This window comes from Cyprinus carpio, chromosome B7 (assembly GCF_018340385.1).
Source record: "Cyprinus carpio isolate SPL01 chromosome B7, ASM1834038v1, whole genome shotgun sequence".
NCBI classification, from domain to species: domain Eukaryota; kingdom Metazoa; phylum Chordata; class Actinopteri; order Cypriniformes; family Cyprinidae; genus Cyprinus; species Cyprinus carpio.
Genome location: NC_056603.1, coordinates 22,495,929 through 22,523,457, shown reverse-complemented (window position 1 = coordinate 22,523,457; position 27,529 = coordinate 22,495,929). Strand labels below are relative to the sequence as shown.

Genomic DNA, 27,529 nt, shown 5'->3' with positions numbered 1-27,529 from the left:
ATCACAGCACCAACAGACAGGCATTCATTTGCAGGAGTAAGATAAAAAAAAATATATATATATATATATATTCTTGTTTAGAATACAGGTCTCACACACACTGTTTCCTTCTCAACTGCTAGGGTTACACTGGGTCTACATTAAAAATGAACAGTGCACCATGACACAACAAAACTATAGCAATCCCACTGTAATCAACAACACAACATAGCATGCTCAGTGTAAAGAGCTTTGTTCATTACAATGGAAACAATCTAGTGCCGCGCCACTTGCTGCCAGTGAAAAACGCTTTACAGAATATTCATAAGCAGTCTCAAATCAACAGCATACATAAACAGCTTTAGTGTGGCACTAAATTCTTCCCTCCATAACATACTGTATGGCCACACCCAGACAGAACCAGCTTTAGCAGGACTTCAAAAAGTATTCTAGTACATAGATTAATGCATGCTATTCACAAAGTTATAAGGACATCCTCTTGACCATTGTTTGATTATTTATTACACATTTTGGCTAGTCTGCTTATTCTGCCTATTACCAGTATAGCTCATATTTTACAGTGTCTAATTTCACTAAATTTGAAAAACAAAGTGCCGATAAAGAGTTGATTACCTCTGGGCCTCCATATAGCTCATTCACCATAGGTACTATCTGTATGTCTATGGAATAAAACTTAAATTACTTTGGACTATTTTATCCACTGCAGTAGAAATAAACAGGAAGCGGATTTCACTCCAGGGAAATATCACAAATATAGACTGACACTTTCATTCAGTGCCGTCCAATCACACAGAGGTCTATCCACATGGACACAGGCAGCATCTGAACTGAAGCGCAGTTAAACAAGAGAGGAAAACATTCACTCTACAACTGAAATAACCCTCCATTTGAAATGTTAATTACAGACCTGCTGAGTGTGAGGGGCTTGTGTGTCTGGATTGACCTCTTATTGGATATGTCAGACGGGCAAGGTCATTTAATAAGGGGGGTTTTGTGTGCATGTCAGTATTCTGTGTGTGTGTGTTTGTGTTTTAGACACTCTGTCTACTTGTTGAATCTTTCATAAACATGTTAAAGCAAAGCAATCAATGCTAAAAACTATCTCCTGCCCTTCAGCATGCTCTTCATACAAACATACCTCAAGGTTGCTGTGTGAGTGGGTAATACTTTATTTTAAGGTGATGCAGTTACAGTACAAATCACATATGCTATAGAAATAATAGCCAATGGTGCATAATGTAATTACAAGCAGCTAAACCTAAACCAAACCCCAACCTTAACCCTATAGTATGTGTGGTTAATTTACACTACGCAGTACTTTTTTGTGTCACATTAAAATGAAGTGTAACCTGTGAGCGTACTATATTTGTGTCTTTGTGTTTGTGAATCTTCTCAATCAGTGATTCTTACATTTTGACTCCAAAAGCCCCACTATACACAACAATATTCAAAGGCCCCATGACTTCACCAGCTGTTACTGGATAAGGATTGAAAAAATATATTTTTACTTACAATTTCTAACCAATCAAATATTTTAGAGCCTGGTAGAACTAGGTAAATTCATTTATTACACAAATGCTCATGAAGTTATGATTAGGGTAAAGATTTTATTTTAATTTACATTAATTTTCCAGGTCTATTAATCAAATCAAGTCAAAGTACAGATACTGAGTTAAAGTTTACTTTAATTTTACTTTTATCTGCCCAAAAGTATACTATATCTAGGTGTTTTAAAACATTTTGATCCCTTATTCTTCAAAAAAAAAAATTTTTGTAAGTCATCTGGAGGCCCCTTTGGAGGCTTCCTGAGACCCCCCCTAGTTTGCCCTGGCTGTATGGTTGAGAACCACTGACTGCTCTATTCATTTTTCTAGAATCTACAATCTGAAGCTCACTGTAATGAAGCAAAGCCTTTCAACTTACTTCCTGGCAGTTTGTGAATTGCAGGCCTCACCTTTACTTTTTCTTGAAGTTTTCCCAGGCTGACAGTGCTTTCTATGATGCGTGTGAGGATGCCCTGTTTGTCTTTCTCTAGAGTTGAAGCCTGAGGATGGCGAAAGGGAACAGGAAGGGTTACACAGCTACAGGGAGGCAGATTGAGGAAAAAGAGGGACATTGAGGAGAGCCATATAGGGACATTGAGCGGGGAAAGAGAGAGAGTTGCCAGTTACTTTGATAAAAGTAGGAAAACAGTAAAGCAAGAGCAGCAGAGCAAATCTTTAAAAGTTTGACTAGACTCATGGGTACTAACATTCTGTTGAGTACAAACATTTCCCCGAGCAGCAGTGAGGCTCACTGCTTGGAAAAAGAGGAGCATGAAACTTTCATATTCCCCAAGCTTAAGGCTCTACCTCAAACACAAAAGTTGCTGTGTGAAATGATTCGATGCAAGGTTTGAATGTAAACTCTTAAGGTGAATGAATTCAGGGAATATGGTGTCTACGGTTAAAACATGCTTTGTAAGTTAAAATAAAGTATGAGGAGTTGTGCATTCATGATGTGGAAGTGCGTGAACCTTCCATAAAACAGTAATTAAGGCCCAACTGATCTGCTGCCTGTGACTTCATTCTGTCACGTATACTGTTATTAAGTTTTTAGGTAGAGGTGCAATGATAAGGTACATCCACATGGGTAACTATAACATTCATTATTCCAATATTCTTTCATTTACTTAATACCTTCAATAAAAAAAAAAAAAAACTTGATCAGGTGTAGGACTAGTTTTCAGGGATCATCATTACCAGTTGGCACATTAATGAAAAGCACAACTATAACCTCTGTAACCATCTTATGTTACCCAAGTTGTCTGGTGTAAAGTTCTGTTTGGATGAACTGCTGCTAGAGAGCACAGATCAGAACTAACAAGATCCAGATATCAAGACATATAGAGAAGCAAACAGATTGCAGCTTGCACAGCATGCATGTGAGTTTCTGTAGAAGTACCATGTGCATGAGCTGGTCTCTTTCATGAGTGGTTCTTTCTGCAAGTGTGACAATGTTGGCAAGGTACTGATGAGCGATGAGCTCTTTTTCTAAAGAGTCTTCAACCTGTTGCTTCAGGACACTTATACGCTTCTGAGCTTTCCTAAGGAGGGAAAGACAGTGAGAGGATAAGACATAAAAGTCAGTATTTATGTGAGTTTATAATAGAACATACTGCTCTGAAAACATGGTCTGAATTCACATTGAAAATCTGGTATTGAAAATCTAACTATAAGTTTCAGAATTTGGAAAAATGTAAAACGGGCAGAAACGGACATCTAATTAAGATGAGACACATACATTTCTGCATTTACTGCAAGCAGATTTGTGAAATTGACCATTTGAATGCCTTAGTATGAATATTCAGCTTTCCTTGCTTCCTTAAATATACTTAGCTCACGAAGGGAAACATGGATCATCAGTTTTTGTACAAACCTGTGGAGTTTACCTGCTGTCATTAAAGGGATAGTTCACCCAAAAATGAAAATTCTGTAATTAATTACTCACCCTCATGTCGTTCCAAACCTGTAAGACCTTTGTTCATCATTGCAACACAAATTAAGATATTTTTGATGGAATCTGAGAGCTCTCTGACCCTCCCATAGACAGCAAGGGTACTACCACAATCAACGTCCAGAAAGGTAGCAAGGACATCGGTAAAATAGTCCATGTGACAACAGGGGTTCAGCCGCAATCAACATAATCAGCGTTGTTTACGCTCAGCATGTGAGTGCTTTCTAGTAAATGCTGATTACGTTGATTACGTTCTGGGGAACTCTCCAAGATGGCGGAAGACGGTAACTCGGGGAGAACAATTGCTGAATAAATTATGTTATTATTGTTTTCTTTGTGCTCAAAAAGTATTCTCATAGCTGTGTAAAATTACGGCTGAACCCCTAATGTCACATGGACTATTTTACCAATATTCTTGCTACGTTCCTGTGCGTTGATCGTGGTAATATCCTTGCTGTCTATGGACGGTCAGAGAGCTCTCAGATTTCATCAAAAACATCTTAAATTGTGTTCCGAAGATGAATGAAGGTCTTATGGGTTTGAAACGACATGACGGTGAGTAATTAATTACAGAATTTTCATTTTTGGGTGAACTGCAACAAAAAACATAAAAATGGACAGTAAATATATTTATAATGTTACCAAAGATTTCTAACTCAAAATGCATGCTGTTTTTTACTTTTTTGATTAAAAAAATCCTGAAAAAAATCTATCACTGTTTCCACCAAAATATTAAACACCACAACTCTTTTCAACATCAATGATTACATTTGAAAATACATTAAAATAGAAACGAGTTATTTTACAATTTTAAAAATATTTCACAACATTACTATTTTACTGTTCTCTTGATCAAATAAATGCAGCCTTAAAAAAGCTCACATCCTTCCCCCTACGAGGTGTATCGTTAATGTCTGCCATTTAAATTTATTTCTAACTCTGGCCTTAATAAGTCTGAGTGACCTAAATCTTTCAGGAAATAGTTCCCCTGCATCAGGGAACTGGTATTGGTTGTTTTCTTGATTTAGAGTTTCTTTCTCATCTCTCCTCTAATGCAGTGGCTGCTATTACACTTCCAGTCTGTTCTACTTCTGTTTCTGCAGCCCTCTGGCCAAAATAATCTGTCTCCGCTTCTGTGGCCTATTACTCATCCTGATCTGCCTCCTCCCAGCTAAACATGATCTTGCAGTCAGAAACATCAAACCTCAATATTGTCACTTTATAGAGTCTGCTAAAATGTTAAAATGTCATGTTTCAATATATTTTCCTCAGAAGTTTTCTTCACCCAGATTGACAAGAGCCAGAAAGTGTCTCATTTCAAATGCAGAGCTTTGTTATCAAATCATTGTTAGTTGATCTAAACCCATCCATCCTACATTAGCCAGAATAAACAGTCTGGCCCCAACTCAGCATACAAGGCTTTGAGAACATTGCAAAAATTGCCTCACTTCCATACACACCCCACCCATACATACACACCAGGGAGAGAGTGAGAAAGACAGAAACAAAAGAAAGATATCAGCACGTTAAAAGTGTCTTCTGTATGTTTGCATGTGTTCATATGTGCTTATATGTGCGCACCTGTTAGCTTGCTGTGAAAGCTGGAGCTCTGTTTCCATGTGCTTGATGTTTGTGTTAAGGTTGGTTTTGTCCAGCAGCAGAGTCTTTCTCTCCGCCTCCAGCGCACTCACACGAGCTAACAGCTCTTCAACCTCACTATTCTTCAACCTCTCATGATCCTGCAGCTGTCTGAAATGCAAACAAATGCACGACTGAGTGTAAAACTTATAAAGAAAAAAGCAACTTAAACTGTCTGTATGTTTGAGTGTGTGTGTGTGAATGAATTAGTGTCCTTGTGTGTGAGGAGTACATCTGTGCTTTTTTCCATTTATTCTATATTTTCATTTGTCATCTCACTCACACAGACAGTGTGCAGGGTAAGAATGTGTAGGCTGTTTCTTTCGCAATTCACACTGTCAGGTAAAAAAAAAAAAAAAAAAAAAAAAAGGAAAAATGTGATTTCTCTCACCCTTCATCTTTCTCTAGGTTAGTTCCAAAATTAATGAGACTTTTTTTTAAATGTATATTCTGGTGTAACTGCAGTAAAATATTCCACACTACCTTCCCTCCCTTAATACTCAGAGAAATCCTCTAGCTGCAAACCCTCTCACACTTCAGCAGCTCATCAATAGCAATGAATGTCTCTCCTTGATGCTTTTCTGTCTGTTCTTCATTCTGTCTTTTTTTAAACTTCCAGACTTAAAAAAGTAATAAAGAAGTAAAAAAGTTTCTTTACTTTTTCCCTCTCAAAACTCAAAATTTCTATTCCATTTGGTACCTTTTGAGTTTGTCAGTCACAGTGTTGTGTTCAGCCAAGCTCAGAGAGTGTTCTAGAGCCAAGCGCACTCTCTGAAACTCTGTCTTCAGGGCATGGTGCTCTTTACGCTCCACCTCTAGTTCTTTCTCCAGTGCCTGTTTCTCTGACTCCAACAACATCAGCTGTTTGGACACTTTACACACTACACACAAATAAAGAGCAGTTTTATATTCATAACTGTATGAATAATAATAAGCATGCAGTATATGCTGAATGCAAACATTAAGGAACATGCTGAACAGATACTGTACAGGTAGAAGATACAGTACATGTATAGGAAGTCAGGATTTTAAGATTACCCATCTTTAAAGGTGCTGTATGTAGGGTTGACACCGAGTGGTTGAACTAGGTATTGCAGTCCAAATTAAAAATATTGGAGAGGGTTTTTTCACCCGGCCCCTCCTCCTCAGACTTGACACAAGCAGGTTGCCAGATTGACGACACAAACAGGAACGAGCGCACTTGACGATGAATGAAATGAAATACACTGTGTTTTCCGCATACAATTGGGTATACTGGCAGTGGGCGGGTTTCACAAACCAAAACAAACACCGACATTTTCAAAGGAGAATAACTGACTGTAGCATTGTTTTTCAGATAAACAAGTATGTTAACTTAGCATGTTTCTTAAATATCTGCAAACATATTATGGTATTTTTATGCTTTAGTTGAGTCAAAATCTTACATACAGCACCTTTAAGAAAGATTAGATTAGAGAAGTGATTCTTATCCTTAGTGTGATTCCAAGTCATTACGTACAGTATTCCAGAACTGCATGTTGTTATATGATCTTGATTTTATGTGTCCTTTTCTAGCATTTTAATATTAGTGAGTTGTACTATTTGAATATATTAGTTCATAATTTAAATACTTTTAAGTCATCCACTGAAAACATTGACAATCAATCAAAATCCATCTGACTTCCAATGCTCACTGAGTTATGTGGACAGCAAACGTCATTGTCTGTTGCTGTCAACACTTAATATTATACTGATCATTCCTGATGTGAACAGATCTTTAGTTCCTCCCTAAACACAATCTATTGGTTGACACATTGTTGCTTTTTTGGGCTGGCTAAAAAGCTCAAACAAACAGCATTGTTTGATGAATTTACATATTTCAGGGGGAATTAACTTAAAAAAAGCTTAAAAGACCATTAAGTTGGGGTAGAAGCTTTCATATTTAAACTGATACTTAAGTAAAATTAAGAAATATGTTATGTCTCTTGAGCTACAAAAAAAAAACTTAATCAGCAATTAAATATTTTTCTTTTCATAACATAAATATCATAGTAGCGCCTGTTTCTGAAACCCACAGCATTAATCTTGAGCTGTTTTTGTTGTGTAACAGTCTTGATTAGCAACTACTATCAGTTGAGACTAAATCTGCTTTCAGACTACACTACTCAAAGCCAGACTAGATGTTTTGTATGGTTCTTAAAAAAAAATCAAGAGCATTAAGAGGTATGAGGTGTGATTGTGTGTACCATACCCTCCAGTGTATGTTTGCTGTGGGCTTCTTTAGCTTTGGCATGCTGTAATTCCAACTGCTCTATCAATACTTGATTCTCCTCCAGCACCAAGCGAGCCTGCTCCTGCAGATGCCTCCTACACACAAAAACACACCTGTGTGAGTGTTTGAATGAATAGTGAGGCTGGCAAGAGGGATGAGAGTTCTTTCACTGATGAAGACGACGAGCTGACTGTGAACAGCTGACAATTAATGCAAAGACAGAAGCTAGAACCTCTAGGACATACAAATTAATTCCAGTTAACACAAACTACCTTCCTGAATTCTAAGCTTTGGGTTAAAACACACACACACACACACACACACACACACACACACACACACACACACAAACACACACAGTTCAGCTCAATGACAGGTATAAATCCCGAAATTGAGAGAAAGGGGAAAATAATTTCTTAGGGAGCTGTGTGGTGCTGTAAAGAAAGTGTTTTCTTTTTTTGTGCTCATTTTGACATTCTTATTAACACAGAAAAGACTACTCTTCACATTTACAGACACACAATTTGTTTTTGTATCAAGCTGAAATTTTACTGTATGTGTGACATGCTGATGCAAACACTGCTCCCATGGCAACTCAGAAATGCAACATGGTTTCAAAAAAAAAACCCATAACAACCTGATGGAGACATTAGAAAACAGATTATCAAAAAGAAAATTGTAGAGCGGGCTCAGTTCTATCCATAGGTTGTTGATTCAGTGAAGGGGCAGATCTGAATGCTAGCAGACAGTTTAAGCAGACTAAATGTATACAGAAGTCCAGCATAAGTAACTAAAGAGAAGTCTGTCATTTCACTAGAAGATTTAATTATGAATTTAATTAAACATTACAGGGTCAAAAAAAATAAAAAAACATATGTATGGATGAATTGTTTACAATATGATCACTAACAGATATTTAGAAAACAGATAATTATGTCAGATTATTTTATGACTTTCACATTAAATAAGAGAGGGGAAACTTAAACGACTATAATACAACTGAACACAACTGAACAATTCTGGTAATAACAGAGTGCATCTGCAAGAGCCATTAATGGAATGTAGTTAAGATTTGCCATTTTTTTTCTTTGTTTTGAACAGTGAAAATGACATATATTCTTAGTCGGTTTGTATTGAAACATCCTCAGTGTTATACTCATAACTTCAGCCCCATGACCGTCAGCCATAACCAAACAGGCTATTAATCCTGTGATGAGAGCATGGCTAGCAGAGTGAGACATGCCTCAAGGACAAGATCACCCTCAGGACTATCGCAATCCCCCTGGATATTTTTCATTTTTTCCCTTAATTTCTGTGAAACAAAATTCTCGGAGGGAATTTCAGTGTAAGTGCACTGTGATTTCTTTCAAGGCACACAAAAATGCATACACTTTTACACTGCACAGAAACACACTCATACTCACCATTCTTTATTGCTAACAGTGCTGCTTTTGTTGACTTGAGCATGAAGTTTCTCATTTTCCTGAATTACCTCCTCTGTACGTGCTCTCAGACCCTGTAGTTCTTCCTGTCAGAAAAGACACAGTCTGTGTTTATTTCGCCATGGAAAAAACACCACAAACTGCTCAAATACTTTAAGTAAGGTTATTGGTATGCATGAACGTCCTCTGGTGCATCAGTAAATGCATTCATCTCAGCCAGAGATCATCTGAAACTTCAGCATAGGTGCACAAAGTGAAAAAGTCCCCTCAGCTCTCTCCAAACCAATGCTTAGCAAGCTCTCAAAAAGACACTGACACAGGAATGCATCTCTTTTATCTTATCCCAGATTCTTCTGGAAATTTCTGAAAGATATTTTTAAAGTATAAGTTATTTGTGTTTTTGTGTGTGTGTGTGTGTGTGTGTGTGTGTGTGTGTGTGTGTGTGTGTGTGTGTGAATTTGTCTTTGGTATATTTATCACAATATCACTGATGAAAGTGATTATTCAACACTTGACTACAGAGAGAGGGTGGGAAAATTAATTGTCTGTCCCTTTAAAACTTAACACGTGACTCTGAATGGAAAGATCTTTAAATTCAAGGCAGGTAAGTCTGGTGGGAGTGTTGGCTGCACTGCAAGTGTGTTAGAAAGCGAGAGACAGAGATTAAGTGAAAATGAGAAATGTGTGTGACAGAGAGAGAGAGAGAGAGAGAGAGAGAGAGAGAGAGAGAGAGAGAGAGAGAGAGAGAGAGAGAGAGAGACTCAAAGACCGAAAACCAGACTATTAGAGAGAGATTATTACATAGATCCTATGATTAGTGTGCATGGCTAAAATCAGCTTTCTCTGCATGAACTTCATTCTTATATTCTCATTTAATCTCTCATTGGTACTGTGCATATTAATACAATTCACTGCAGTATTTGACAAGCTGCTCAATATAAATTATACAATAGATGAGTTTACACATTATATCCAATAGAAATCGATCAGAATAAAGTTATACATTTCTACCTTTCCAGTATCAGATTTTTCTAAACTCCCTAAACAAATGTCACAGATCAAAGCAGCCACTGTTATTTAATACACACTTTTGAATGCCCCCAAAAAATGAATTCTTGCAAATAAACACAAAATATATAATAAGAGTAAACTGACTCAAATGGTCCCCTTCTCACACAGGCACAAACAAACTCACCTCACAAGACTTGAGGAGTTTGTCTTTGGCATTCAGATGGTCCTCATAGGCCAGCAGCAGGGGTGATAAATATTTCATATCCAGCTAAAGGCAATTTAGAGTACAACCATAGCATTAAACAAAAACAAAAAAACTTATATTTTCTGCATTTCTCTTCTGTCCAACAACAAGAAACTGTGAAATAATCTGACAAGTGTAGAACATCATTGTCTTTGTTAAATAATACACATTAGCACATAGTAAGAAATAAGCATTTTCACTATAATTAGATAATAATTATTAGGAGATGTCCTAATAACAACACTGTGAATGCATCATCTTAGGATAAGTAACCAATAAGAATAATTAAGAAGATAAAATATGGAAATGTGACACTTACACTAAATGGAACAAACACACAATGAAAGCTAAAGAATATCATAAATTCACATACCAGCCAAGGAGGCGCAGGTCCTTTCACTGGCAGGCCTTTAATCTGAGAATTCTGGGAAATTTAGGACAAGAAATGCATTTGAGCCTACATATTATCTCACACCCTTTATCCTATATAGATATTGTGATGTGACAAAAGAAGTAAAAGTACTGTAATTGCACTGAAACATAATTACAGAACAGTGCCAGTTCTTAGACAGGCAGCTGAAAAAGGATGAGACAGACTTGTGCGCAATTCTCTCAGTACACAGGGCAGTGAAATGAAAAGAACTCTTCAGAGTAAAGTTAAAGGGAATGTACCAAAAGAAGCTGTGTAGTATTTGGTCACTGCGATTAGCAGTAATATTGGATTAATATGAAAATCTGTGACATGATGGGATTGAGTCTGGCTGCAATGTGAGAGAGTGTTTTAGTGGGTGTGTGGATATGTGCTTTAAAGGCAATGAGAGATAAGCCTCTTTCGGACGTTGATGCAAGAGGGCAATTCAGAACTCACAAGTGACATGAGCCAATGGCCCACTCAGGACACACACACAGCTCAAAGCTGATGTAACTCAGAGGTTGCTTAAGGACAAGCTGCCATTGTGAGTTTAAAAGACAGATTTTGTGAGTGTGACATAGTCTGAAACCTTCGCTCTTCCTTCAAAACACACATGTTTGCTTTTATATTATGGAATATACTACTGACATTTTTTTATATTTAAAGCCGAGGTGTGATATGGTTTCAAACATTAAAGAGGTTTGATACAGGTCTCTGACCTCTCTCATACATATGAAAACCTAATTGGGTGTGTCTACTATGTCAATTTACAATACATCGGGGCAGATGGCAAGTTACAGACAAGTTACAAAGCGGGTGCATTTCCTGTAAAACAATGTAACTTGCAGCTTAACTACAATAGTATGATGCATACATACTGTTACAAAAGCACAATACATGAACCATTTCATTTTTACACAAAGATATCAACAAAAAGCAGGTGATAGACTATATATTAAACTTTGTTACAATGAAACTTAATTATAGGTCATTAAATTAATTAGAAAAAAATGCATTCTTTATACAGTTTTTAAAATGCTACTTATCCTAAAATAATTTTATTTGCAAAGTGCTGTGGGATCCTGTGTGCAATATACTTTTTTTATCTCTAATTAAGAGTAAAAGTAACACTGCTGAGAGTCCCCAGACTTAATGACTCAATCATATTATAGCAGTGTTGCCAACCACTGGCCTAATCACTGCAGCAGCCCTCCAGTACACGCTTCCTGCGGCCCGCTCCCTCAACAGTGTTCAGACACATTCAGCGTTACACTGATCCACTTAAGGCTAGAAAGGGAAGCAATCAACAGTACTGTAAAAAGCAAAGGCTGGTGGATGGAGAGAGAAGGAGACAGAGAGAGCCTAGTTTTAGAAGTCCAGCATTTGTCTGTGTCTTCTTTAACTAAAGCCCATGTGACAACTGACCAAATGTCCTTAAATTTCATTCCTGCTGAGATGAAAGGAGGGGCAGTGGGAGAGAAAGAGCAGAAGAGAGAGCGAGATCCAGGCTACTGACCTGAAACTAAAGTGACAGAGTATATTTAGCCTGCCGATTGTCTCCTCTCTCCGCATCTGCCCGACCACACACCAGTGCTCAAATTAAAGTCAGTCTTTTAACAACCAGAGTTCAAGAGTTGAGGACAGTCGAATGTTCAATCACACTAAATGAACGGAACTGATCTCATCATTTTTTAAATTTAAATTATTAACCAAAACCTCCTGAGAGGTGAAAATGGGAATTGGAATATTTCAGAAAAGCTTCAGTTCTGTGATCAGCAGATCTCTAATTCATTGTGGTTAGGGACTGTTAGCCCTAAGCTCATCTTTAAATGAGGAGCATGTCAGGCATCTGAACACTGTACAGATGAATGAAAAGCAGATTAATATATTACACTGAAGTATCTGAGCAATCAGTGGAGCCATTCTCTCAGTGAACCAGCGAGCCAGACAGGCTCAGAGTTCAGACAGGCCTCATCAATATGAAATAAGCTTAATCCGGTCCTTCCTTCTTAATAAAATGACACCAGCGGGACAAATCTGAGATCTTTGATCCTTCAAAGATGGACGGCAAAGAGGTCATGGCGCTTTCGGGCTGTCAAACTCTTCTGGGGCTTTCTTAAAGAAGCTCAGTTATGCAATTCCTCTGAGTGCTTTCCACTTATTATTCACTGCATAAAGGCTCATAAAACTTTCAACAACTCAGCTGTTTAGTTACAGGGCTCTTTCCAATATTATGCTCCTACATGCAAATCCCAGCATATTTAGATAACATTGACACCAAAGCATTAAATAAAGGTCTACATAATTTTTGGACATGTCTCAGCTGGCCACCATCTCAGTGGCGCTAGAAGATTAATGTGTTCATAAGTCTAAGACAAGCAGCATGCAAGGGTAAAGCAGAAACAATCTCTGATTCCACGCGCGCACACACAGATCTGATCTCACCCTCTCGCTGGCTAATGCTCCTTTGAAATTATAATACCCTGCAAACTATCATCTCTGCATTAAACAGGAAGTGGGAGATGAAAGGAAGAGCTGCATATCATTACTGTGGTGTCAGCTAATCACACCCTGCAAGACTGAAAGGAGACAGTGTCAGATACTACTAAAATTCTGAGAGACGATTTCTTTTTCATCAGTTATGAAGAAAATTGAACTATAGTTTCCAACGGCCCTCCAGAATCAGTCTATGCAGCAATTAACTTCAGTTATCACACCGATCTCTCGCATCAAAACAGAGGATAAGGCAAGCCAGACTGCAGATATAATGTCCCCTATATGAACTCAAAACATTTATCATTTCAGAGAATCATCTCCATAATTTTAATTAAAGTCTGTGTAAGATGTTTCTTTCCACAAAATGTGAAAGCACCACACATATTGTTTTGCAAGCACTTAAAAGTGCATTTGTAGAATCGTAGCTCTCTCCTCTTGTACTCATACAGTATACTCTCTCCTCTCATACAGAGTAACTTATGCAAAGCTAGAAAAATTCAGATTCTCCATCCATTACATATACATTGATATTTATATATAGTTGAGGGGAGGGAATGTTCACTGTAACTTTTCAAAAAGTATAACATTTCAAAACTCCTGACTCTTTTAATGTAGTGCTGGGTTTGAGCCTATAGACCTGTCTTTAATATGCTTTCTTAGCTGTCTCTGAAAATGGTGTACAGTGGGCTATTTTACCTCATCCTTGGTGAGTGGTCGGAATCTGGCCTGGTATCTGCTGAGCTCCACATTGAGACGGTGAACTGTCATCTTCAGCCCATCATTCTCATCCACCAGCTCCTGAGCCTGTGCTCTCAGATTCTGTAACTCAGGGCTCCCACCTATACACACACAACTGCACATAGTTAGATCAGAGCAGAGTTATGCAAAACCACACACAACTAATCCACTCAGGCAAGAACTCCACTCCCTAACCCACCCAGGAATATATACATATATGGGTGTTTCTTCTACTATGAGCACTTTGGGTCTTCAAGCATAATTTCTGGCACATCTCAAAATCACTATTTATTTTGTGTTGGAAATTATTTCCTAAGGCTAATTTGCCTTAAAGCTAATTTCATTAACTACAATATTAAGTTATTATTATTTTACATATTATGTTCAGAACTGATTTGATTTTGCTTTATTTTGTTTTCTGCACTCATCACATGTCTCATAAATCATCTCTTCACTGACACTGTTATCTCCTTGGTAACCAGGTAGACTATTTTTTTGAAAATATGTTACTGGGGGATAAATTGTTGGTTGTGATGGGAATGATGCCACAACTGAAAGACAGCTGTGTGAACATTAAGACTGAGAGCATTAAGATGCAGCATGAAAAACCTTTATTCAAGCACAGCTGACTTATAATATTAATAATTTGCAGATGACACCACAGTCATTGGCCTTATCACAAACAGTGATGAGACCGCATAACGGAAAGAAGTGTCTGAACTGGTCACATGGTGTGAGGCTAACAATCTTACACTTAACATCAGCTAGACCAAGGAGATGGTTGTGGACATGAGGAGGGGTGAGCGTGTCTATCAGCCTCTGCTGATCGGAGATGCTGAGGTTGAGAGAGGGACCTCAAATGGATACTTAACACAAAGAAACTAGTAAGGCCAATCAAAGAATGTACTTCCTGAGGAGGCTAAGGAAATTTGGCATGTCATCACAGATTCTCCATAACTTCTGTAGAAGCACTGTGGAGTGTGTGTTAATTTGCTGCATTGCTGTGTGGTTTGGCAACAGCACAACACAGGATAGAAAGGCTTAACATAGACTGATAATTCTGGCCCGGAAAATCACAGGGACTGATCTCCCCTCACTGCAGGACATCTACAAAAAAAGGATCTGCAAATGGGCTTGCAACATCATCAAGGACACCACCCATCCCATCCACAATTTCTTCACCCTCATGAAGTCTGGCAAGCGGTACCGGAGCACTGCGGCCAGAACATCCAGACTCCAGAACAGTTTATACCCCCAGGCCATTAGACTGATAAACAGTCAAAACCCACTGCCACTAACACCTGTATCATCAGGATAAACTCAGCCTGTTTAATGGCACTCTGCACTTCACCTGCTGGACCTTCATACACTCATAACACATCTGACTGACAATTTAAACACTATTCTTTACACTGACACTTTATCACCACTTGACACTTTACAATTTGTCACTTTATTGCTACTTGCACTGCACATTTATACTGTGAAGAATTTTTTATTGACAGTTTTTTTTTTCTAATTAGCATATGGGTTCTCTTTTTCTTTACCTTTCATCACTTTCTTTTTTAAGCTATTATTATTTATATTTTGACTTACTTTACTGTATATTCTATATTTTTTATGTACTTTGTATTGCCCGTGTTAGTTATATTTGTTCCCATTCTACCTGTCATTCTCGAGAGGAGTAAACAAAGTAAGAATTTCATTGTACTCTGGTACATATGACAATAAAGTTCTTGAATCTTAATAGACCCATGAATTTTGAATAAATGGGCTGCACTCACATTTAGAGGATGGTCTTCTTCAGGATGCCATATTAATAATTTTTTATGTTTTTTTCATATTTTAGAGTCTGGGACAATGGTAAAATAATCAAATCTAAGTATAAAAGGTATTTCGAAAAAATATCAAATGAATAATGAAGCGATGCTAAACAGTTTTAAAGACGTGATCGTCATAAAAAACAAAGAAAAAAAGATGAAATCTATTGAATTTAATAAAAAGCAACCCTGAGACATAAAATGCCTGTATAGTATGAGTTGCTACTTTATTAGGTACATGTGTACACCTGCTGGTTAATGCAAATCACTTATCAGATAATGATAGGGCAGCAATCAAAGCATGCAAGTGTTTTCAAAAGTTTCAGTGTTTGTTCAAACCCAAGCACAGATCAGGGAAGAAATCCGATCTAAGTGAATTTGACTGTGGAATGATTGTTGGTCACTGCTGGAGTGGATTCAGTATCTCAAAAACTGCTGACCTCCCAGTTTCTAGACACTTTTCACAAAAAAATGCTGTAAAAATATGCCTGAATGTGCAGCTGACAAATCATCAGTAGTTGTGTAATGCTGTCATATTTGACCAATAAAAAGTAAGCCTGCTGTTCTAGAGATCCTGAAAAAAGCTCAAGTCTCATTACAAATGAGTTGTTTAATTGACTTTACAGTTCAGTTGTCAAAAATTACTGCTCAATACACTGCTTGAAATGAAGCAGGCATATGTTGAAGATTTGAAATGTAGATTTTGTTCCACAGTATGTTGCTTAAAGGCATAGTTCACCCAAAAATAAAAATTCTGTCATTGTTTACTTCTCCTCATGCTATTCCAAAACCTGTATGGATTTTTTCTCTTAAAAAGGATCATTTATAAAGACTGGGCAAGTCATGCTTAGTGTTCAGTGGATGGTGACTGGAGCAGTCAAGCTTCCAAAAGGACACAAAACTACCATTAAAATTTTATAAAAGCATAATTAAAATGGTCCATACAAGTATAATCTGAAGTCTTCTGCGGTCATACAAAAACTCCCCAGTCTTCATTCAATTTATTATATTATAATGAAAAAGTGGCCAGAATATTCTTTAAAAATTCTATTCCCACAGAAGAGAGAAAGTCATATAGTTATGACAGTAATTAAATGATGACAGAGATTTCGTTTTTGGGGGAACAATCCCTCTAATGTTGGATAGGCTCTGTTAGCGCTGTGGGATGTATAGCAGCGAGTGAGGAGGCACCTGTGGAGTTTCCTCTCTCTGTGTGAGAGTGGCAGAGCTCCTGCCGGAGATGCTCTATGTGCTGACTCTGCTGTAAACATCTCTTCTCCAGCGTCTCTTTCTCCTGGGCCAGAATTTGAGTCTGCTCCCTCAGCTCCTTTACAAGTGCTTGCTGCACCGCTAGTGTACTGCGCAACACTTCACTGGCCTCTGCACCACACAGCACACAGAGCACAGCCACACACAGAATAAAAACCACAGCACAGGAAAGCAAATACATTACACACGAATACGAAAACAGAATTTTTAACAGCATAAAACAAAACAGAAAACAGAACACAGCAACAGCACAACAAAACACCACCAACAAGAGCACAAAATGCAAAGACAGGACAAGAAGAACTGCATTTAAAGAAAATAGCAGGACACATACAAATGACAATGTGACAAAAGAGGATTACGTAAAGGTTTGACGTGAAGGTAATTTCCTAAGCAGTCTGATTTTCTTTTTTAGATTGACTATATTAATTCCATTTGATGTAAAACAGTACAATGTGTTTATGACCATCTCTTTAGTCCTAATACGCATTAATGGGTCTGGCGCTGTATAGTCTGTTGAGATTCCTCAATATATTCATTCTATTAGTCTGGCTGATCTTAAAGTCAGCCTTATCACATTACCACAGATTAAAATACACACGCTGTCTAATCCTATATTTTCATGAAAATAAGCAGCATAAACAAAATTAGACACAGACAAGCTTAATATTATTGAATAACCAACAGATCTAATGAGATCTAGTTCATTAGTTTCTTTCATTAGTCTTTGTGCTCTAGTCTTTACATAGAATTGCCTTGACAAGCTAGTTAAATCTGGTGGGATGTGTCTGGCTCTAAGCTGTAAAATAGCCAGTAATACATTTAATTGTTTATTGAACATCCAAATGAAGCAATGAGCCACTCCAGGCCATGCGTTACAATTACTTTACCATGACTTTACCAGGAGATTTCAGCTCCAAAATTATTAATTGGAAAGACAAGAAAGCTGGAAAGGTCACAGTGTAGAGTTCATGCCCCCTCACCTGGACTGATGTCTCTCTCTTTCCCTCTCACTGGACTCTCCTTCATCCGTGAGGTTTTCCTTCTAGAAGTATTCCCTGATCTGTGAGACTGAGCGCTCCAGTCATCATTTAGCTCTGACAAGAACAATACGAAAAAACATTTATAAAACAAGGAGGTGAGTGAGGTAGTAGTAAATGAGTGATAAACTGATTGAGCAAATAAATGAGCAATTGTACAACAGAATTAGAGATTGATAATTAAGTGAGTGAGTAAATGAGTTGTTAATGATGGTAGTCCATCATCTAAATAAAACATATGTTTTATATACCGTTTGGTGAAATTTTTAAAATGTTTTTGAAAAAAGTATCTGTATTAATTTGATCAAAAACACAGTAACATTGTGAAATATTATTACAATTTAAGATAACCGTTTTATATTTTAATATATTTTAAAATGTCATTTATTCCTGTTATAGCATATCAGTTTTCAGCAGACATTACTCCAGTCTGCAGGGTTATAAGATCCTTTAGCAATCAAATCAGCACATAAAAAAACACCTCAAAAAACAATCATTACTAAAAACAGCACTGAAAAATTAACTTATTAACAAAATTATCAACAGAACATCACAACTCAACACCATTTATTTGAAATATTTTTAACAATAATAAAATGTCTATACTTTGATTAGTTCATCCTTGATTCATTCTTACAAAAATCTTTGGAATGGTAGTGTACATTTTTATTTGTGTGTCAAGAAATGCTCAAATATTTATTGAACACAGATATAATGAATGTCTCTTTAATAAGCTCAAAGCAGTCTAAGCCAACTCTTCTCATGAAGACAGTTATGCTTCTATTATTTTCAGTGATCTTCTATTATTTGGCAATGTCTATACACCTCTCAGTACTCTGGTTTATTTTAACATCTCCTTATACCATTTATCTTTCACATCCATTTGTCTGCCAAAAAACACATGGCTGGCAACCAACCTCATAAGATTGGTTTCCATACAAAGTTGCGAATTAACTTGCACACAAAAGTTGCCTAAAACATTTCCATCCGAGTCAAAGAGAACTAAATTGTCACTTTCTGATAAACTGGCACTAAATTCCACAAAGTCACATGACTTTCTTGATGAGCATGGAATTATTTATTCAACAAATGCATTTCCATCTCCCATTATTAGCTTGATCTGTTTCACAAAACTGATCTGAACTGAAAGGTTTCATTCACAAATCTTGCTGATCCAGCCATGGAAAAAATGTCATTCTTTTGCAGTTACACAAAGTAAAGTCATAAAGACATGAGGGGACTTGAGTAAATGACAACAGTTTTTTTTGATTTCTTAACTAAAGAATGACCCTATTCTGTAAGTTCTCACTGAAGGTGGGATCATACGACAACTGCAGTAAATACTATATTACATCATGTCAAACATCCTTTCTGAAGACGTTTTGCTTGTCTCTCACAAGGCTTAAAATTGAATATGGAGCTGAAAAGCCCACATTGTGACTCCTAGTAGAGCTGTATCATCCTTGCTTCTAATCTAGATTTAAATCTCCTTGATCAGTCTGTGTCTTCGGTCTCTAACATTACAAACACAGACAAGATTTTGTCTACGCCTCTGACATCTCAGCCCTAGATCAGACCTCAAGGTCATCCTCACCTCCTCCTCCAGCAAATTTCTTCCTTCACTGGAAGTCTCTGTTGCTGTTAAAGGTGACACAGCTGTTGTCTGCTAGTGCATAAAAAGCTTGGCAGTTGTCCATTGATCACTTTGCAGCAACTGCCCAGCCCCAGACCTGCTGTTTCATGCTCTATTTCAGAGGGTAAATCCATCCTGCAATCCTCTTCCACTAGGCTAAACTAACGCTGGTCTACTTGTATCTGCCATTTGACATCTTGAGTGCAACTGAACACTGCCTATTTCCAATAAATGAATATAAAGAAACATTTATTAGTAATTTCATATAAAAGCCACAATATACAAACAAAAACAAAAAACAAAAACAGTGTGTTGCAACACAAAAATATATTGGGTATATTGAATACAATGTATTGTGAAAATAATGAAACATGAAAAGTATAATATTAAAGTAATAGTTCACCTGCAGTTGGTCCCCATTGACTTGCATAGTGTTTTTCAATGGGGGGCATCAACTGAAGGTGAACTATCCCTTTAACTCCCACAAGTCATGCCCTTCCTTCTTTTTCTGACAATTAAAAAAACAACATTCGGAAATGCAAAAAAAAAAGGCTTTCAAACTCATCCATATAGTGGCAGTGAATAGCAAACAGATTAAACGTAATCACATGATCCCATGCTACTATGCTACTTGTGCCATATATTCCAAGCGTTCTGGAGGTGTTTCTTTGAAGAAGAAAAAAAAATGTATACAGTGTGGTATATGTGGTTGTGTAATGTTTTTACTAATCTTGATGTATCAGAACTCTGTGTGTGGCTTTCCTTAGCAATCCAGCACAGCAGACCAATGGCCAATGACCAATGGCCAAGGTCAGGATTTTCTTTGAATATTAAATTACATTTCGGTTTGTTTCTCCATTGCATGTATGCAGAGCACTTGAAAAATATGACACGATTCACATGAGATCGTTCAGTGATCACATTTGAAGCTTGTCACTATTTACTGGCAGTAAACGGACAAGCACAGGCAAGGTATTATTATTATTATTATTATTTTTAAATCTCTCTCTCTTCAAAAAAGAAGAGCATAGGGCATTAGAATAACACCAGGGTGAGTAAATAACTGCTTTTTTTTTTTTTTTTAGTAAACTATGCCTTTAAGTGTGCAAAGAGTGGACACTTTGTTGTCCCATAATTCCACAGGACAAGAAGAGCCATCAGATTTGAAAATTTTCAATACGGGCAGCTTCGAAGCCTGAGCGTTATCACCACCACAAAACCTGTTCCACATGGCTAAAATAAATTCCACCTGATTTTTGAGTAAATTATTTTTAGATTTTGAACGAATCAAATGCCAACATGACACATGTAGCATGCCTGGTGAAGTGTGCACAGTACACACCTTCAGAATGTTCATCATTGGCATTGTGTATTCTATTTTTCGGCCAATAGCAAGAGTTCCATTAACTGGCTTACAAAAAAAAACTCTTGTCTGCTTAAGACAGATATTGGCATATCTTGCATTTGGCAGTGTAATGCACAGTTGATGTGTCTTTCAACGCTAATAATCACAGCATATACTGTGTACATTACATTTTTTTAAATAACTGATAGCAATGTCCTCTTTAACTACTTCTTGGAGTGAGTTTAGAAACTCTTTACTGTCATCACTATGTTTACAATAAAAAGAAACAAAATTACTGCAGTGGTGGAAGAGGAGAAGCAGGGAACATACTGTATCAAGACAAATGTCAAGGTAATTCCAGGCCCTGTCCTCATAGTCATTATGGTTATAGCCTCATCTCTCTCATATCTCATTGCTGATAACAATAAGCTTGTGAGAGGAGCAGAATGAAAAGATGTTTGTTAAACTGGCAGAGGCTTTATTCTATTTTTCTTCTTCAGGAAACTTCAATGAGCCTCTCACAAATGTATCACACAGTAACCACTTCATTTGTCTCCAGTCTGTTGAAAGCCGTGCCTGAATAAATCTGACATCAATTAGGTGTTCACATTGTCTCTCTGTCAAAATTAAACAGAAATGATGCTTTTCTTTCAAAGCCTTGAGGATTCCTAAAAAGGGGACATGTTTCATACTGACTGACAAAAAGATTCTGAAATTAGCACAGGTGACATTGCACATGTAGAGTTCTGCTTTTGTGATGGATAATGTATGGCAGACAGGGGAAGTACCTGGAGATGCCATGCTCCCACGAGAGCCTGATCTTGGTTGTTGTAGCAATGATGGCAGCTATGGAGACAGAGGGAAGTTAACTGATTAAATGGTTCTTACTGCAGAATATCAAAGACCACAGACTGAAACAGACTGAAGGTAGACTGCATTAAGTATATCTAATAGTGAAAAGTGCACTGTGCTTGCTCATTAGAGGCAGTTCATCTCTACTAATGAGCAATTTTCCTCATTAAGAGATGAGATTACAGATCCTCTGGTTACGGTCTTAAAGCACCTACAGGAATGGTAGCATTCAGATCTGACAACACGGAGTTATGAGACAGCAAGGGGCTGGTCAGCGTGCATCTGCGTACGTGTGTCTGCATATTAACCAAGCACAGGTTCACATGGCCTAATTGGGGTGGGTGGGTGTGTGTGTGTGTGTGTGTGTACAGATGTATTAGCTGTCATATCAGAGAGCCACATACTGAATATTGAATCAGAATGGTTATGATGGTCTATCTTGTCAGAAATAGCTGAGTTTATTAATAAACTCTCTCTTATGTTCCCACCCAGTCTAAACACCTTCCCACTGTCTCTTTCATTTTGTCTGATTTTCATTCATATTCTTTCACTGATAACAACCTTTGTGCCCTTAACCTCAGCCTTTCAAGCCAGTGTCATTTTCCCCTGTCTTTAGAGAATTTGTTGAGCCCTGGGGCAGAATGACCTTTAGTCCAGAGTCAGACCAATCCACAACATAATTGACGTTCCTACAGCAGCATTAAAAAATAGCTTTGAACCCTGAATTAACTTAATCAAAATAATGACTCCAGGTTCTCATTACAGCTGACCTGAAGAGAGAGGTTCTCTTACCATTTTAGCTGCTTCTTCCTGAACCACAATTTCCTCTGAAATACAAAATTGTATTAATTATAGCCATCAAGCTGCAAAATTACCAAGGCTCTCAAAGTCAGTAAAATTGTTATGTGTAAGATTTAAAACTGAATATGCACTGTCTACTGTTCAAAGGCTTTAGGTCAGATTTTTTTTTTATTAGAAAATAGAAATTAATACATTAATTCAGCAAAGATGTATTTAATTGATCAAATGCAGCAGTCTTTAAAATTGTTACAAAAGATTTATGTTTTGAATAAATACTCTTTTTTTAACTTTCTATTCATCAATGACTCTTGAAAAATGTAATTTGAATTCATCTCAGCATTAAATGAACATTTTAGATTGATTCATTAAGTATCATGTGACACACAAGACTGAAGTAATGGCTGCTGAAAATTCAGCTTTTCCATCACAGGGAAAAATTACATTTTGTATTCAATGTATTCAAGAGAAAGCAGAATTTCAAAAATTTCAGCATTTCACTATATTACTATATTGTTGCATTTTTGATCAAATGAATGCAGATTTGTTGAGCATAAAAGACTTTAAATATAAGTATATTTTAACACTCTTTGATACTTCTAACCTTCAGTCTGTAGGGGAGACACAATATCAAATGCAGAGTCTTCGGTCTCTTCATCAACGTCTGAATTAGTCTCGCCCTGACAGAGAGATTCATTCAGCCAGTAAACACATACACACATACATAATATATTATAATCAGCATAAATGCAGGGTAGGGGGTGGTTAAATGCCAAAAGCTGTCAGAAAACTATTGAATCAGATTTTAATTCTTTATGATGATCTCAGACTAGGGTTCAAATTTAGAACAGGATTTGAATGAATCAGAAGCTCCACCTCATGGTGAATATTAGTAAATGCATCAAATGCTTAACAGGACAAAGCACTCCACACACAGACCCCTCCAAACACACACGACTGTACCTTCCTGTGTTTTAATGGCATGGCGTAAACAACATTTATGTCATCAGCTCTGCTCTGTCTCTCAAGGGACTGATATACATGATCTTCATCTCCCTCCACCTCATCACTGTCATCATCATCATCAGAATGTCCTGGGGAAGGCACAGGGGGTCTTCCTGTCACTGAATCTGCCCAGGCGTCTCTAAGGTGAGAGAGCAAAGACATTATTTTACATGTCTCACTTAAGAGAGCGAAGCTGACGTACATAAATTGCGTAAAATGTGATGACCAGCTAATGCTGTTTAAACCACTATCTGTAACACATCCTGTCATGGAGAGGCAATCAGGCCTAAGACTAAACGTGTAAATAAACTACTTTGCCTCCAACAATACCTATACACTTAGAATCAATGCAACCTGCTGTGTTACCCTGATTGGAAGTCTTTCTGGTGTAATAATAAAGATTGTGCTTTCAGACACACTTAAAGGATTAGTTTGTGTCATTATAATGTTCTCTTTAAAGAAGACTAAACTAGTTGCTTTCAAACTTCAAAAATGATAATAAAGAAGTATCATTATAGCAGTCCATTTGACTTATTCACTATTTTTCAAGTCATCTGAAGTCATATGACAGCTTTGTGTGACAGGCAGACCGATATTTAACTGATCAGTTCATTGAAAAGATCTGACTACTTATCTCATAAACTCATAAACCCGCCAAGGTGAGAATAACGCTTGAACAACTTAAATATTGGTCTGTTCTTCACAAGTTATCGTTTGGCTTCAGAAGATTTGGAATATAGAACACAAGTCAAGTCTTCTCAAGTCATAGTTTTTTACAACAACTTTATGTTGCTTTTTCACCGTTGCTGAGTGCTCATTCACTTTTCATTCACATTGTGTTTCATTAAAGTAAGTAAGTCATATGGGTTTAGAATAACTTGGGGGTCAGTATTACAAATTTTCCTTACATTAATATCATTCTGATCACAACATAGAATCATTGCTGTTAATCATGTTCACCATGAAAATTGACTAAAATGTTCATTTCTAGTTGAACTATTCCTCTGAAAAAAGTAAAAGAGGGCGGTCTATTTAGGTCAAGGTTTCCCAGATTGTGGTTTGTGAGGGGACGGCAAGGGATGTGATTAATTAAACCAATTAAATACTAAAAATGTAAAATACATAAATACGTTTAAATAAAAGCAATCAGGATAAAACGCTTATAAAAATAAATAAATAGTTGTTTATCTCCATGTCATGTGACCATTTTTTAACCAACATCAGAGAACCATGAACATGCAGATTACTGAAATCTTAACTTTCAGGGGTTCTTTACATAAATACTTCATGTAAAAGGGGGCCCACCCACAAAATAAAAGGTCAGGGATCCCTGATCACGGTCAATGAAACAGTGCACTATAATACCTGGCATAAAGTGCAGTGGCAGCATAGGGCTCAAAGCCAGTTTGGCTGTCTGCACGTGAACAGTCACTCTCAGAGTAAGACCTTTGGCGTGGAGGAGGAATGGCAACAGTACGGCCCATCAGGGAGGAGGATAATATGGCAGCTGCCAAGGCAGACCTGTGACAGTTATCAGAGATATTACAAAGTTTACAGATTAAAAAAAATAAATAATAATATATATATAAGTGTATAGGTATTGGAACAATAATCCTAAAACAGCTATGTTGTAAGCTAGATGCATTATGGCACATGAGTGAGATTCTCAAGATCATAACTCCATTGAGAGATGATGGTGGAGAACAAAAGTGATATGAATGGACAGGTATAAGGTATGTGGGTACACCTGGGTCTCTCTGGAGAGGGGTTGGGGCTTCGTGGGGGAGGAGTGCGGGGAACAGCAGGTCTGGGGGCAATGGTGGCCGCAGGGATCAAGCCATGAGCTATGTTCCGCTAAACAACCACAACAACATACACGATTACATTTACCACACGACTACATCACAGGATACATGTGGCAAAGCAACCCAGTGCCACTGCTAAGAAAATAAATACTGAGGTCTGCATTAATGTGTCTTTTTATAGGTTGCTAAGTAACACAGGCTTTTAGCAGCTACATTAGTTCACCACAAAATGTAACTTATATTGTTATATTTACGCGATAGAAGACTTACAAATTCTTTCTTCTCTCTTCTTCTAAAGCTGAAGTTGAATTTGGATGACATGGTCCTCAACAAACTTCCTCGTTTCGGTGAGAGATTGGACATTAGGGTTTATGAAAGCCGCGGTTAGGACTGCTCATTTCGGAACCATCGCGTGGCAAAGCTATGTTTCAAGAGAGAAACAGTTTATAGGTTATTGTGTATATATTTATATATATATAAAAAAGACATTATTTGTCATCGAAATCTTATTAGCTTCAGCTCAACTTCACGTAACTAGACGCTTTCCATGAAACCCTTGAAATATAACAACTCCTCCTATTGGTTCATTTGTGCAGCTAAACCAATCAGCGTTGCGGTTTAATCCTCTTAGCAACGGCGTCGCGCCGCATCTGAGTTCCGCAGTTCTCCAGCAGAGGGACCTCTCGTCCACTCTAAACGTCCACGTACACGTGGAAGCTGCTTGAGAAAATAAAGAAGAATGTCTTATTACATTGTTGATTTTCTGTTGTCTCTTGTCTATTTTATGTCGTTTTCAGTAAAAATAAAAAGTATAAAATATCGTTTGGGTACTGAGACTAGCAGGCATTGTGACATTGTTGAGAATCTCAAAGTAAACAATTTTTGAAACGAGCCATACCTGAAGAACTAGTCATGATCTTTCACCTGCATGTTGTGCAACATGTTTTGTTGTTGATGTAGTTTTAATTTATGAATCGGTTTGACCCAAAATATTTAAGCTCTTCATATTGAACCCCTCAAACATACAGTTCTCAATGGGGCTAAAGGTCCCTTGGATGTCATTTTCACCAAAAACACAAAGCACTTTCCTAAACAGTACTGCAACAAATAGTTTTGCAGGCTAGAATGGATTTGTTGTGACAGATGTCCCTCACTGACTGATCCAATCATTATAGAGATTAAACATGCTTGTGAAATACACATAACCTACAAGTATAGCTCTAAGACGTATACCTTTCATTACCTAAGCAGAATGTTTGTTATAAGTGATCGAAATTAATCATAAACAGGGCACACATTTTTCAAGAATTGTGCCTCACAGTTCCACATTTCTTTTTACAGTCCTCACATTTTATTACTCCATGTTACATTATTATTACTGTTGCTTTCATTATTTATCTTGCACAAATACACCAGACACGCACTGAAGTGTAGTAAAGAGGTCCGCATCACATCTAGTAGAGATTTAAGAGTTATTAATCCTATTGTGTACTAACTGTGGAGTCAGCCCTGCTGGAGTGAAACCTTCTACACTTACTGTCTAATCTTCAAATGACTTAGTATTGATACAAATACATTCACAAGTCTGCATAATGCTGTGAAACTGTTCCATATCCATTATTGTTATTATTATTACGAATATTACATATATAAATTTTTTATTTTTATTTTTTTCTTCTTCGATGGACTAGTAATTAGTTTAGTAATATATGTCAGCTTCTAACATTTGTAAGTGGGTTAAATGAGTGCTCCCTGTGCTTTTACAAGACTGCTGAAGAGGAGAAAGTGGGTGAGTCATACTAGAAATCCCTCTGGTGGAAAGTGTTCCAGTGAAAAGCAGACTTGTGTGGGGTATTTACTGTACATGATTCCGGTAAAACTCCCGTTCTTGAATAAAAGCAGTTGCTGAATAAGTCCTGAGTCAGTGTATTTGTGATGTTCTGTCTTATTGTTCTCCAGCTGAAGTAGACGCAGAGACATCCTCTCTATCTTTCTCTCTCAGACACACTTAACCACCGTGACATCACTGCTGGCGTAGGTAAGCAATCTCTCTAATAACCCAACCAAAGCCACACCATAAAATTCCCCAGTCTGTGAGTGATTTAAAATCCATTAGTCCACCACACCATTTTCACTGCCCTGATTCACATGCACACAGAGCACAACACGAATGCCGCTTTTCCTCTCATATGAAGAGAGCAACATTCCTTTCTTTGTTTTACTGAAGTTTCAAGC

The 27,529-nt window shown here is 37.3% G+C and overlaps 1 protein-coding gene across 6 annotated transcripts in view; it reads right to left on the bottom strand.

Annotated features, from left to right (window-relative positions):
• The window catches only part of LOC109092696 (centrosomal protein of 89 kDa-like), a 61,449-nt gene extending 35,123 nt beyond the window's left edge, over window positions 1-26,326 (bottom strand). For 4 of the 6 annotated variants that reach the window (XM_042727929.1, XM_042727931.1, XM_042727928.1 and 1 more), the window contains exons 1-19: window positions 26,193-26,325; window positions 25,565-26,011; window positions 25,237-25,343; window positions 24,855-25,010; window positions 23,448-23,628; window positions 23,089-23,164; window positions 22,479-22,513; window positions 21,623-21,680; window positions 17,800-17,913; window positions 16,739-16,927; window positions 13,686-13,828; window positions 10,455-10,505; window positions 10,022-10,105; window positions 8,809-8,912; window positions 7,364-7,479; window positions 5,834-6,014; window positions 5,077-5,244; window positions 2,944-3,085; window positions 1,955-2,044 (exon numbers count right to left, since the gene is read on the bottom strand). In XM_042727929.1, coding sequence (XP_042583863.1) covers window positions 1,955-2,044; window positions 2,944-3,085; window positions 5,077-5,244; window positions 5,834-6,014; window positions 7,364-7,479; window positions 8,809-8,912; window positions 10,022-10,105; window positions 10,455-10,505; window positions 13,686-13,828; window positions 16,739-16,927; window positions 17,800-17,913; window positions 21,623-21,680; window positions 22,479-22,513; window positions 23,089-23,164; window positions 23,448-23,628; window positions 24,855-25,010; window positions 25,237-25,343; window positions 25,565-25,657 — 2,088 coding nt within the window. In that variant the 5' untranslated portion in view covers window positions 25,658-26,011; window positions 26,193-26,325. Of the gene's footprint in view, window positions 1-1,954; window positions 2,045-2,943; window positions 3,086-5,076; window positions 5,245-5,833; window positions 6,015-7,363; window positions 7,480-8,808; window positions 8,913-10,021; window positions 10,106-10,454; window positions 10,506-13,685; window positions 13,829-16,738; window positions 16,928-17,799; window positions 17,914-21,622; window positions 21,681-22,478; window positions 22,514-23,088; window positions 23,165-23,447; window positions 23,629-24,854; window positions 25,011-25,236; window positions 25,344-25,564; window positions 26,012-26,192 lie in introns of all 6 variants that reach the window. The other 2 variants (XM_042727926.1, XM_042727927.1) reach the window with 2 other exon arrangements.
• Between the last annotated feature and the right edge of the window lie 1,203 nt (window positions 26,327-27,529).